We start from the raw sequence: 14,513 nt of genomic DNA, 5'->3' as shown, positions 1-14,513 counted from the left end.
TAAAGAGTAGAGGCTCAGATGTTCTTTCTCTATTTACTTCTCAGAAGGCTCAGCTTTGGGCATGAGAACAGCCTTCTAGAACTTCACCAGGAAGACTATGCTCTTAGCAGGTCTCTCTTTCCTTCACCGATTTCTCCATTGAATTTTTGACTGGTCTGTCTCTATTGGTGTCACAGCAAGTTGTTAGTCACCACTGATTGCTAGCTGCTGGCTCTGTTGTTTTTGACAGTGCCCAGGGCATAAATTGCTCCGTAGTCTTGATCCAAATAAAGTTGGGCACCTCGGCAGGGGCAAGATATTGCCAGTCTTTGATAATCCTTTCCCCATCCTTTCCTGGAAACAATCTCTGTGCTATGAAGCAGGAGGTGGAGAGGGTGGTGGTGGTAATGGGGCCCTGTTATTCACTGGCTATCCTATCTGGGTCCTCCCTAAATAGCAGAAGCTTGGGGTTGGGGAGTTAGGAGCTGATACTGCGGCTCACTTTGCATCTTCCTCAGCACAAAGCCTTGTGAGATGCAATCTCTGGATGTTCACTGGTTGCAAACATACAAACCTGGAATAGCTCTAGGAAACTGGGAGTAGTGGGAACTACCACTGAGCTGCTGAATCCAGTGGAACAACTCTTCTGCAACACAGAGCTGTGGGGAATAGAGGACTGCATAAGCTGTCATTAGCTGTTACACTTTGATCTTCCGTACCGAGTAGCATTTAGGAGTCAGGGAAAAGTTGCCACTTTCAGGCTGCCCTGAAGGCTCTTGCATAGCCCTTCCACACACACAGCTGTGGAGAGTGGGGCCTTCTTCCTACTGTCCTTACCGAATTCCATAGATTAGGCTTGTCTTAAGCTTTTTAATCAATCTCCAGAGACTTTGAATGATTGTCTTTGGTAATTTTGATTAGTTTAATAGATGTCTCTCTGGAAAATAAGTTTTACCTAACTCGTCACACTACCATTCCCAATACAGTTGACCCTTGAACACACAGGTTTGAACTGTGGAGGTTTACTTATTTGTAGATTTTTTCTTTCTTTTTTTTTTTTGAGACAGAATTTCGCTCTTGTTGCCCAGGTTGGAGTGCAATGGCACAATCTCAACTCACTGCAACCTCCGCCTCCCAGGTTCAGGTGATTCTCCTGCGTCAGCCTCCCGAGTAGCTGAGATTACAGACATGCACCACCATGCCCGGCTAATTTTGTATTTTTAGTAGAGATGTGGTTTCTCCATGTTGGTCAGGCTGGTCTCGAACTTCCAACCTCAGATGATCCTCCTGCCTTGGCCTCCCAAAGTGCTGGGATTACAAGTGTGAGCCACGTGCCCGGCCAGTTTTTTCAATAAATATATTGGAAAAGTTTTCAGAGATTTGTGACACTTTGAAAAAACTCACAGATGAACTCCATAGCCTGGAAATATCAAAAAAATTAAGAAAACATATGTCATGAAAACATAAAATATGTGTAGGAAATGCTGCGGGATAATTAAGGAATCAGAGAGACTGAGGGGTTGAGGAGGACTTACTTAATTATTTAGGTGCACCAACTCAGTTGGATTAACATCCAAAGGACTGAGCCCGGAACAAAGAGTCAAGCTACCTTTTAAGCATTTCGTGGGGTGGGGGGAGATCTGTGCAGGGGGAGGCATATTATAGAAGCGAGAAACAAAGACAGTTATTTAATTAAGACATGCATTACTTTATTTCTTGGTTCAAGGAACAACATGTTTTACGACTTGAGATTATCTGTCTAGTGACCTTACAGCTGCACAGCTGGAGAAACGGAGTCTTCACAATGCCTGGGAATGGGAGAGATAAGGCTCACTCCCATAAGCCACAGAGAGAAAAACAATCAGTTAATTTTAAAGGACTCCATCTCTTTCTCTTCCTCAGGGGGAAGTAGGTTTTCTTACATACAACTGAGTTTTTGCTTATACAGTTTTTAATTTCTTTTAATTCCTATTCCAGTACTAGTCTATTTTATAATTTACTACCATAAAATATATACAAATCTATTATGAAAAGTTAAATTTATCAAAAATGCATGCAAACACAGACTGCATGGTGCCGTGATTCTAGGGATTCCAGGAGGCGCTGACTCATAGGTAGGCTTGCCTCCTAGTGTTGAGAGCCAGGATGGGGTTGATGCTGGAGTCTAGTGCAGTTTGATTTTTGGCATGATATCTTCTGGGGGATGGCAGTTAGGTGCTTGAAATGAAATATTTTGGGTTAAAAATTAGTATCCCTGGCTGGCGTGTTGGCTCAAGCCTGTAATCCCAGCATTCTGGGAGGCTGGGGTGGGCGAATCACCTGAGGTCAGGAGTTCAAGGCCAACCTGGCCAATATTGTGAAACCCCATCTCTACTAAAAAATTTAAAAATTATTTGGGTGTGGTGGTGTGTGTCTGTAGTCCCAGCTGCTTGGGAGGCTGAGACAGGAGAGTTGCTTGAACTTGGGAGGTGGATGTTGCAGTGAGCCAAGATTGCACCACTGCACTCCAGCCTGGGCAACATAGTGAGACTCTGTCTCAAAAAACGAAACAAAATAAACAAACAAAAAACCCAAAAAACAAAATTAGTATCCCTGAGCAGTTCAAGAAATGGAGATTAATAATCATTTATATATTTTCCTTACCAGGGTCATTTGTATGGTCTGAGATAAATCATATTCTTTTTTTTTTTTTTAATTGTTTCTAGCTGCTTCATTCAGTTGTTACCTAGGTAACATAGTTGGAAGCTACTTAAAGCATGAGATAGAAGACTTTATACCTTCATCAGTGTTTTCTTTAATCAAATTGCTTTCCTCCTAGTAACAGGAACTGCTGCTTTGCAGATTCACATTGTATTTTATAGTAAGTGCTGCTCCCTGGAATCAGGCAACATTGTGCCTCTGCTAAATCTAGCTGTGATAAGTATAGGGAATAGGAATTGTGATGTGACGTGTTAGATCGAAGGAAGGGTCCCTATGCAGTTTTGAAAAAATGGGACTCTGAAAGATTAGCCCTGGATAAAGTGCTATATGGGGAATTTGGGCAATCAGAGAGCACATCAGTCCTGAATGGGGTCAGGGGAAGTGGTATCAAAGTCAGTAACAGATAAATCTCAAAAATATAATGTTGAGCAAGAGAAAACAGACATATCAAGTACATATTATATGATTCATTTATACAAAGGTTAAAAATGGGCAAAATCCATCTGTAGGATTAGAAGTCAGGATATAGTTACTCTTGTGGAAGGGAATGGGTAGTTACTCGAAGGAGGGCATAAAGGGGGGCTGTTGAGATGGCAGTGATACTGTTTGTTGATCTGGGTACATTGGTATGTTATGTTTGTGAATATTGAGCTACACACTTATGTCCTGTGTAATTTTCTGTATGCATGTTATACTTCAATATTACATTAAAAAAGAAAATGTTCGTAGTAGGTCAGTTCTGCATATATGGAGATCATGTCTAATTGCCCACAATTGGGAATTGGATAAATAAGAACTGGTTAAATTGTGTTATGTTCCCCATACTCCTGGGGAATACTGTATCATTTTTTTTTCTTTAGACAAGGTTTCACTCTGTTACCCAGGCCAAAGTGCAGTGATGTGATTACAGCTCACTGTAGCCTCAACCTCCTAGGCTCAAGTGATCCTCCCACCTCAGCCTCCTGAGTAGCTGGGACTACAGGCGTGCATCACCATGCCTGGCTAATTTTTGTAGTTTTTGTAGAGACAGGATCTTGCTTTGTTGCCTAGACTTGTCTTGACCTCCTGGGCTCAACTGATCCACTTGCCTTGGCCTTTCAAATTGCTGGGATTACAGGCGTGAGCTACCACACCTGACCCTATATTGCTATTTTTGAGAATGAATAATTCTATATGTACTGATAATGGAGCTGTTATTAAATGAATAAACATTTTCAGATTATATATTCCATTTATAGAAAAATGAAACACTATGTACATATGCTTGTATATACATAGAAATTACCTGGAAGTACACACACTAAATAATGAACAGTAGTTAGCCTTGAAGATTGTGTTATGGATAGTGTGACTGGGGAACATTGAACTTTCACATAATTTTTTTTTATACCATTACATTTCTTTTTTTTAACTGTAAGCATGGATTACTCTTATAACAAAACTAATTTAAAAAGTAAATTACAAATACTATTTTAAAAAGACAAATAGATTGGGAGAAATAATATTGTCATTCAGGTAAAATCTCCAAAGTGATATTAAAAGAAAAAAAGGAATTGTGGGAGAAATTAGAGCTTCCCAAGAGGAGTTAAGAAGAGTTAATATAGTTCTACCTTACTTCACCCTAGAGGATGAGGCAGATTTTAATAAGTTTTTGAAAACAAAGTGATTGTCGGCACTTACTGTAAAGTATAACTGAATTGCCTCTCCAATTCTTTTAGTTGATCCAGAGTACCAGAAGGAAGCAGAACAGAGACATCGAGAATTGGCAGCTAAAGCTGGAGGATTTAATGACTTTGCAACTTTAGCTGTCATCTTTGAACAATGCAAATCAAGGTATGTAAGGTAGTCCTTTGTCCTGGAAAATGTCAGTTTGATGTATGGTTCCAATATGTACCTATGTGGCTTGTGACACTAAAGTTCAGTGAAGATGATATTGACTTCAAGGTATTTTGAATTTCAGTGAAGTTATCTATGTCAGATGACTGTTGCTTAGTAGGCATTTATTATATAATATTGATTATCTTCTTTTCTCCTCAAACCTTTCCTGAAAATGACCTTATAGAATTTGCTTCTATATAGGTAGTCCACATTAAAAAATGATTGAATATTTGCTATTGCATATATAAGTAAAGAAATTCATTTACAAATTATTAATTTAGTCAGGGGCACCCTCATTAATTTAATTATGGTTTTCAAATTTCCTAAAATTTTTTTTAGTACTTGGACAGGTCTCCCGAAGGAACTGACAGTTGTTTATGGGTTTCCACTTTTGTAATAGAAATGAGAATTTTAGATTGTCTTTTACTTAGAGAAGATATTTTAAAGATACCAGTTTTTTGTTTTGCAGTGGAGCTCCAGCTTCATGGTGCCAAAAACACTGGATTCATTGGAGGTGCTTATTTTCTGCATTTCGTGTGGAAGCTCAACTTCGAGAACTAATCAGGAAGCTTAAACAGGTGATTGCCGTAATTTTTTTTTTCTTGAATAGCATTTTGGACCTAAATATTTCATATTGAATTTTCATTGATGTACGTTAGCACCCTTTCTATTCTACCACCCTTCCTTTCTATTTGTTTCTATGTACAGCCATCTCCCTGACCCCATGAAAGATTTCTAGTAGTAATAAAAGAATTGTATGTGCAGAAATGAAGATATTTAAAAATTGCTTTCCTGATATATAATTGACGTACAATAACCTACACATATTTAAGATACACACTTTGATGAGTTTTGACATTTGCATAAAACAGTTATCAAGATAATGGGACATATCCATCATCTTCCAGTTTTCTCATTCCCTCCCTTTTTTTCTTTTTTGAGGCCGAGTCTCAGTGTGTCACCTAGGCTGAAGTGCAGTGGCATGATCTTGGCTCACTGCAATCTCTGCCTCCTAGGTTTAAACAATTCTCCTGCCTCAGCCTCCCAAGTAGCTGGGATTACAGGCTTGCATCACCATGCCCAGCTAATTTTTGTAGTTTTGGTAGAGATGGGGTTTTGCCATGTTGGCCAGGCTGGTCTCAACGAACTCCTGACATCAAGTGATCCACCTGCCTTGGCCTCCCAAAGTGCTAGGATTATGGGCATAAGCCGCTGCACCTGGCCTCATTCCCTTTCATAATCCATTGTCTCACCTAGCAGGCCCTCCTGCCTCACCTACTCAGGTAACCACTGATCTGCTTTCTGTCATTATCCAGTAAGTCCTCACTTAATGTCATCAGTAGTTTCTTGGAAACCGTGACTTTAAGCAAAATGATATACAGCAGGCCCTAGAAAAATATTGCTTTATTCACCATTGTTTTAACACTGATGAGAAAAAAAAAATCTTAAAAATTTTGCTTAACTTTACAATTTTTAAGAACTTATTGACATTGAGGACTTACTGTATATAAGTTTGCGTTTTCTAGCATCTTACATAAATGGAATCAAACAGTATATGCTCTTTTTTTGTCTGGCATCTTTTATTCCTCATGATTATTAGTTTTTCAATTTACATATCTTATTTTGGTAAAATATTTAATATAAAATTTACCTCTACTGGGCATTGGTGATTCACCCCTGTAATCCCAATGCTTTGGGAGGCCAAAGTGGGAGGACTACTTGAGGCCAGGAGTTCAAGACCAGCCTGAAAAACAGTGAGATCTGTCTCTACAAAAAATTAAAATAATTAGCTGGTTATGTTGGCACACACCTGTAGTGTTGGCTACTCATGAGGCTGAGGCAGAAGGATCACTTGAGCCCAGGAGTTCGAGGTTGCAGTGAGGTATGATGCCACCACACTCTAGCCTGGGCAACAGAGCAACACCCTGTCTCAAAAAAAAAATTTTTTTTTACTGTTTTTATGTGTACAGGTCAGTGTACACTTAAAACATTCACAATGTTGTGCAACCCTTACCACTTCTCCATCTCCAGAACTTTTTTTATCATCCCATACTATAATAAAACTCCATAACCATTCAACAATAAGTCCCCATTCCAGACAGGGCATGGTAGCTCACGCCTGTAATTCTAGCACTTTGGGAAGCCGAGGTGGGGGGATCACTTGAGCCCAGCAAGTTTGAGACCAGCCTGGGCAACACAGCCAGACTTTGTCTCTACTAAAAAAAAAAAAAAAAAAAAAAAATTGGCCAGGGGTTGTGTCACACACCTGTAGTCTCAGCTACTCAGTAGGCTGTGGTAGAGGATTGCTTGAGCCTAGGAGATCCAGGCTACAGTGAGCTGTGATCACAGAACTTCACTCCGGCTTGGGTGACAGAGTAAGACCTTGACTCAAAAACAAAAAAACCTACCCATTATCTTCTTTCTCCAATCTCTGGAAACCACTATTATACTTTCTCTGTTTCGTTGTGAATGTTTTCTGTTTGCCTTGTCTTCAAGTTCATTATCTTTTCTCCTGCAGTGTCTAGTCTAATCTGCCATTAATCCCATCTAGTATATTTGTCATCTCAGGTATTGTATTTTCATCTCCAGATGTTGGATTTCAGTCTTTAAATTTTTACATTTTTCAGGTCTCTACTTTTTGAACATACGTAATCCAGCTATACAGAAAATTATAATAAAATATAATTAAATCTGTGTCAGTTCTAGGTTGATTTTGATTGATGTTCTCATTATGGATTGTGCTTTTTTGCTTTACATCATACCTGATAATTTTTCAGCGGATGCCAAACATTGTGAATTTCACCTTGTTGGGTGCTGGATATTTTTGTGTTCTAGTTATTTGAAAATGGTCTTTGATCTTTCTTTTTGGGTCTTGCTTGCATGATTTGTTAGGTGGAATCAGAGCAGTGCTAAGTGCAGTGCTAGTTATTCCCCTCTACTGAGGCAAGGCCCATCTGAGTACTCTTCCTAACATCACATGAATTATTGTGGTGTAGTATTTTCATGTGGCTTATAGGAACAGGCACCATTACTAGCCCTGTGAAAACACCATGCCCTTACTTCTTATCCTTTGAAGTGGTTCTTTTCTTGGGCTGGTAGTTTCCTCACATTCATGTGCTAATCACTATTCAGCTCAACACTTGAGGAGGACCTTCTGCATCTCTCTGGAGTTGTGTCTTTGTACACTTCTCTCCTGAACTCTTGGCCTGTGAATTCTAGCCATGTTGGTCTTCCTGGACTCCCAGCTTTGTCTCCCTAACCCAGGGAGTTCTCTGAGTTCCATTTGGGCTTCACTTCCCTGTATCTTGGTCTGCAGTCTTTTTTAAGGCTGAAGTTGAGGCAGTTGTTGGGCGTACTGCATTTATTTCCTGTCTCTGTCCTTTATTGCCTGATATTACAGTGTTTTGGAAATCATTATTTCATATGTTTTGTCCATTTTTTTGGTTTTAGGTGTAAGGGTAAATCTGGTCTCTCTTAATCTATGTTGGCCAGAAACAGAGGTCTTTAGAAATGGGGGTTTTTCAAAATAAAAGGTTATTTCAAATTGTACTGTGAGATTTACCACTCTATATATTCTTTTTACAGCAAAGTGATTTCCCAAGAGAGACCTTTGAAGGCCCTAAACATGAAGTACTACGAAGGTGTCTTTGTGCAGGCTATTTCAAAAATGTAGCTCGAAGGTAAGCAATAAGGACTTGAGAGATGGATCAAGATATAATACTGTATTTGACTAACTATAATATTGGACTATTTAATATTAAACATTGAAGATTTGATTTAAGCTCTGTGATGATTATGATGTGAATTACAATGACCAGGGACAGCTGCAGTGGCTCAGAATGTAGTATTAGAGCTCAAGTAGGGTAGGAGGGGTATGTTTGTAGGGTGGCTGTCCAGCATGGGTTATGTTCACTTAAGGCAAGTAACAAGAGTTTTCTTACAGAGGGGTGGCCCTGTCTACAGTGTGAAAGCCAAGTAGGTTGAGCATAGCATCCCTGAGGAAGGGTAGCTTGGCATGGAGTGTTAGGGCTTGAGCAAGGGTAGGGAGGGGTTATTTGGTTTGGGGCATCAGTCTGAGTGTAGTGAGGAAGGCATCTTTATAGATAAAGGGTAACAGTGATGGTGACGGAGATTCATTAAATACAGAGGAATTGATCACATAACTCTGTAAGTGATAATGGTGAAGGGAGTTAGAAATACCGAAAGTGAGAAAATAGGAATGATCTCTGTGCTGTTGGATTGAAATTGCAGAGTATCATTATGAAGTTATGGGTTTCATTATAGATGGATGCATGGACGGACACTAGAATAAAAATAGATGTTAGTGGGTGTATATATGTGTATTTGTATGTATGTAAATATTTATATGTGTATATGCTCTAGCTCTGAGATAATAACAATGAATAGATGTAGTGCTCAGATCTTGACTTGGGACATCCATCTGCCACTTAAAGGAATCAGGGGTCTTTGGAGAAATGGGGCTGGGAAAATCCAAGATGAGCCCAGAACATATTATTTTGCCAGCAAGTAAAGAAGTGATTACCAAAGGTTGAGGCTATGTCAGAAGAACATAGGAGCCAGCATGAAGAGGCCCCAAGTGATCAAATATGAGACACTTTAAGCATCAAAATAAGTAATGATAATAGTGGATTATTATGGACTTAATAAAATGTGAAATCGTATGTCTATCATGGTATAAATAAAGGAGTAAAAGTTTAATGAGAAATGGAATTGTTTACAAGCACCTCTCCATAAAATTTTTGTTAATTACAAAAGCAAAAAGTAACTTTACAGTGGAGAATCCTGGCATATGCTACCTAAATCAAGCAATCAAAGTGAACATAATGAAGTAAATCAAAATCATGTTCTTCCTGATAAGATACAATGAGAAAAACACAGCATTATGTCTGTGATATTCCTGCTAAAGATGCATAACCTGAATCTAATCATCCTGAAACAGACAAACTCAAATTGAGTGACATACCACACAGTAACTAGCCTTGACATCTTTAAGGGTGCCAAGATCATGAAAGTCAAAGACTGAGGAAGTATTCCAGAATGAAGGAGACCAAAGGGAAATGAAAAATAAAGGCAATGTATGCTTCTGAATTACATCCTTTTGCTATAAAGGATATTAAGACATTCAGTGAAATGTCAGTGGGGTCTGAGGATTAGATGTTAGTAATGTATCAGTGTTAATTTTCTGGTTTTGATGCTTATAGTCATGTCAGAGAATGTTCTTGATTTTTTTTTTTTTTTTTTTTTTTTTTTTTTTTTTTTTTTTGAGGCGGAGTCTTCACTCTGTTGCCCAGGCTGGAGTGCAGTGGCACCATCTCGGCTCACTGCAAGCTCCGCCTCCCGGGTTCGCGCCATTCTCCTGCCTCAGCCTCCCGAGTAGCTGGGACTACAGGCGCCTGCCACCGCGCCCGGCTAATTTTTTTTTTTGTATTTTAGTAGAGACGGGGTTTCACCGTGTTAGCCAGGATGGTCTCGATCTCCTGACCTCGTGATCCGCCCGCCTCGGCCTCCCAAAGTGCAGGGATTACAGGCGTGAGCCACTGCGCCCGGCCATGTTCTTGATTGTTGATTGTAGGAAGTGCACACTCAAGTATTTGGGGATGATGGGGTATTAGATTGGCAGCTTACTGTCAAATGATTCAGGTAAAAATTATTTTTTTGGTCGGGCACGGTGGCTCACGCCTATAATCCCAGCACTTTGGGAGGCCGAGGTGGCTGGATCACAAGATCAGGAGATTGAGACCACCCTGGCTAACGTGGTGAAACCTCGTCTCCACTAAAAATACACAAAAAATTAGCTGGGCGTGGTAGCGGGTGCCTGTATTCCCAGCTGCTCGGGAGGCTGAGGCAGGATAATGGGGTGAACCTGGGAGGTAGAGCTTGCAGTGAGCCCAGATCGTGCTGTTGTACTCTAGCCTGGGCGACAGAGCGAGACTCCGCCTCAACAACAAAAAAAAAGGTTTTTTTACTTGCACCTTTTCTGTAAATTCCGATTGTTTCACACTTTTAAAAATATGGTATGTCTTGATTACCTGCTGTATGCCAAACACTGGGCAGGTACTAAAAATAGAAAGGTAGAGTAACATGAGTCCTTACATCATTCTTGATGATACCTGAGTCTAATGGAGGGTACAGATATGTAAGTGAATAATTACAATGCAGTCTGATCTGGGTTATACTATGAGTACATACAAAGTATTATAGGAAATAAATTATGACGAACTAGGGTTATTATTTTGACAAGTTTTTTGGAATAATAGGTAGGGAAATGTAGACGAAAATAAGGGCATGAATTAGAAAAATGATAGATTAACTAATTGTCAAGTTCTAGAGTAGTGAAAAATCATCCCTTTAAAAAGAGATGCAGCATAATATAACATAAACCGTATTTAAGTCAGAAGAACCGTTTAGGACTTGGTTTTACCATGCGTTAGCGCTGATGATCTTGAGAAGTCTAGCTAATTTATTTGAGTTTCAGTTTTGACCTTTTAATAAAGTTCCTGGCTCTCAAAGCTCACAGATTATTGTTAATATTACTACTGATTCCTTATACCTAATTGTAGTGACTGTTTAACTTGTATAATTAATTTAAGATGAATTGGTACAGAGGTTGTAGTGACAGTTGAATAAATGTAAGCCTCTGCTTATAATGCTCTTCATAATAGAACATACTGTAATTGTTCATTGCTGAATGTAATGCTTCATTTACTTCATTGCTTTACTGTTGTAGTCTTTATCATTTTGTTTTTCTGTTTATAGATCTGTTGGGAGAACATTTTGCACAATGGATGGGCGTGGAAGCCCAGTTCACATTCATCCTTCCTCAGCAGTAAGTAGTTCATTTTTAATAAAGGGAAGAAATTTGTAAAGTTGTAGAAATAAGTAATATACAAATGTCTTCTACTTTTCACTTTGGGGTTAAACGTACATATATCTATATTACATAGATCTATAAGGGTATTGGTTGGCCCATGCCTCCTGATTGAAGAAGATAGGAATTAATTGAGAAGGGTTTGGACTATCTGGTTGGTCTAATGTGGAATAGGGCAGGTTATTGAGTTATCATCCTTAAAAGAAATGTTTTGTATAGCTTCATGAACAGGAAACCAAACTTGAATGGATCATTTTTCATGAGGTATTGGTTACCACCAAAGTCTACGCAAGAATTGTATGCCCAATCCGTTATGAATGGGTAAGAGACTTGTTACCCAAGTTGCATGAGTTTAATGCACATGATTTGAGCAGTGTGGCCCGACGTGAAGTGAGAGAAGATGCAAGAAGGAGATGGACAAATAAGGAAAATGTAAAGCAGCTAAAGGGTGAGTAAATCATTTGTTCTATTTTTAAGCACTATGCCATACTGCTTCCTAGTAGTACTTTACTATTTTTGTTTATAAAAATGTTGTGACCGACCTGGGCAATGTGGTGAGACCCCATCTCTATCAAAAAAAAAAAAAAAAAAAGAAAATTAGCCAGGCATGTTGGTGTGCACCTATAGTCCCAGTGACTTGGGAGGCTGAAGCAGGAAGATCGCTTGAACCCAGGAGTTTGAGGCTGCAGTGAACTGTCATTTCACCAGTGCACTCCAGCCTGGGGGTGACAGAGTGAGGCACTATCTCTAAAAAATATATATATACACACACACACATATACACATCTATATATATGATTTGTGCATTATTAACTCAGAATTCCCTTTGTTTTCAAGGGGCACTCTCTCTCTCGTCTTTCTTTTTCTTCTTTGAGACACACGATTTTGGCTCACTGCAGCCTCCGCCTCCCAGTTCAAGCTATTCTCCTGCCGCAGCCTCCTGAGTAGCTGGATTACAGGCATGCGCCACCATGCCTGGCTAATTTTGTATATCCAAGGGGCTTTTTCTATGAAATATTAGGACCCTAGTTGGGAGGCATAAATAGTTGTGGTACTGAAATAGGACAGAAAGTTTATCAGCTCACATATACAGAAAACTTTTTAGTAAAGCTTTTTGAGGTTGAATCATGAAGCATGTTGTATTTTCTTTATTTGACATCACTGAAAAATAGAATGGTGAAGAGTTTTGCCCAAGAAATCATAGAAAAGTCTTTAGAAATGTTAGCCACTAGGTGTTGTATTACAGTATTATAACACTGTGCCACATGCTTGAATTAGGGTCAGTTTTTCTGACTCATTGACCTTGGTGCTCTTAATTTTGTAACCGTAGACTACATTGCTTTTGAAAGGGCAAAATTTAATTTTCTCTTTATTCTTTTTACTTTGTTAACATTGAAAAATCAGGGCTTCTCTTTCTTTTAACATTTCTAGTACTGATTCTCAAAGCTAAGTTTTATTGGATTAATTTATAATGTTTTCAGATGGAATATCAAAAGACGTCTTAAAGAAAATGCAAAGAAGAAATGATGACAAATCCATATCTGATGCACGGGCTCGTTTCCTTGAGAGAAAGCAGCAGAGGACCCAGGACCACAGTGACACACGGAAGGAAACAGGCTAAAGTGGTGAATCCTCCAATTCAGGAAGTAGAAAAAGCAGCCAGGAAATGTGCTTCTACTTTGCCAGTTATTTCAGACAGCACTACCAAGAGGAAGTGGTCAGCACTTGTTATTGGCCTATGAACTAAAGGAAATCAAAGCTCATAAATCAAAGCTCATCAGTTCCCATAAATGCAATTGTCAAAGAAAAGATTGGGTTGCCATAGTCATAAGGAATGATACATGAAACCAATGAAAGACAGTACATGTAATATTTTCCTCAGTACAGTTTTGCTGGCCTTAACTGGTATCAAACGCTGTCATTGAGATGTTTTCAAAGAACATTGAGTTGTATTTAATCAGCGTGTACTCCATTTGCATTGAAGCATTAAAAATTATTTTCCTTAAAATCTCTTTAAGGCCTTCTTGTTGCTGTTAGAATAGTGCTATATATCAGGTATGTGACCATTTCTTTCAGAAGGCTGAACATAAGAGGTTTCTACTCAGCAATACTTAGATGTCTAACCATTTAATTGCTACAGAGCTTTATAGATACTTAGAGAAAAGACTTAATCAGTTAGTAAATAAAATTGCCTATGGCAGGATTCTTTCTTGAATTAATATTAATCCTTAAATTGATTTTTCTGGGATTATACAAATTCCTTTTTATATCAAAGTATATTGTTTAAAACAGTAGCTATAGCCATTAACCAAAGGACAGATGATATATATATATATATATACACATATAAGTTCTTTTTTAGCTGTACCTACGTACTTATATCAGCACCATGTATGTAGGTGTGATAGTACTTTCAAGCAGCCCCTCCACCTGGCCTACTCTGTTATTTCCACCTGCTTGGGAAGGGCCATTTAACTTCCATTATGCCAAACTTGGGATGGGATTTTCAAAGCAGGCAACACTATTTCATCATGTTTCAAATTGGAACCTTGAGGCTAGTTAGTATCACACTCAGGCCACACTCAGCACTTGCCCACTCTTGTTTACTGCCTTGTATTCTAGTTATTTGTGTATTTGTCTCCCTCACTAGATTATACGCTCCTCGTGGGCAGGGACTGTCTATTTTCATCTTTGTATCTTTCATGCACCTAGCATAGTGCTTTGCACATAGTAGTCACTCAATGTTTGTTAAATAAAGCTATTAGTGTCATTAAAATTCAAAAGACAGTATAATGTGTGTTTTTAGATATTTTGTGTAAAAGTTAAGAATCTAAATTTATCAATAACTCTTCTAGTTATTTCCTTTGGAATCTAGTTTTATGTTCAATAATCGAAACTTGAAATCTTTATCAAAAATCACAAGGACCCAAATTCATGTATTTGTCCCTAAAGTAAGGTGAGTGATGATGGTTTCTCCAAACCTTTCCAGTGTTTTAATTTGTTCATTTTTATTTTTAGTGCTCTAGACACTGTTATTAGCACATATTAATCATTTAGTTCTGTCAGT

At 38.7% G+C, this 14,513-nt stretch overlaps 1 protein-coding gene across 3 annotated transcripts in view; it reads left to right on the top strand.

Annotated features, from left to right (window-relative positions):
* The window catches only part of DHX40 (DEAH-box helicase 40), a 45,438-nt gene extending 31,209 nt beyond the window's left edge, over positions 1-14,229 (top strand). For all 3 annotated transcript variants that reach the window (XM_037993002.2, XM_037993005.2, XM_037993004.2), the window contains 6 exons: positions 4,398-4,512; positions 5,027-5,135; positions 8,143-8,237; positions 11,335-11,404; positions 11,666-11,894; positions 12,928-14,229. In XM_037993002.2, coding sequence (XP_037848930.1) covers positions 4,398-4,512; positions 5,027-5,135; positions 8,143-8,237; positions 11,335-11,404; positions 11,666-11,894; positions 12,928-13,067 — 758 coding nt within the window. In that variant the 3' untranslated portion in view covers positions 13,068-14,229. The remainder of the gene's footprint in view (positions 1-4,397; positions 4,513-5,026; positions 5,136-8,142; positions 8,238-11,334; positions 11,405-11,665; positions 11,895-12,927) is intronic.
* The last annotated feature ends 284 nt before the right edge of the window (positions 14,230-14,513 follow it).

Source organism: Chlorocebus sabaeus, chromosome 16, assembly GCF_047675955.1.
Source record: "Chlorocebus sabaeus isolate Y175 chromosome 16, mChlSab1.0.hap1, whole genome shotgun sequence".
Lineage (NCBI taxonomy): Eukaryota > Metazoa > Chordata > Mammalia > Primates > Cercopithecidae > Chlorocebus > Chlorocebus sabaeus.
This window is presented reverse-complemented; position numbering and strand designations above follow the sequence as displayed.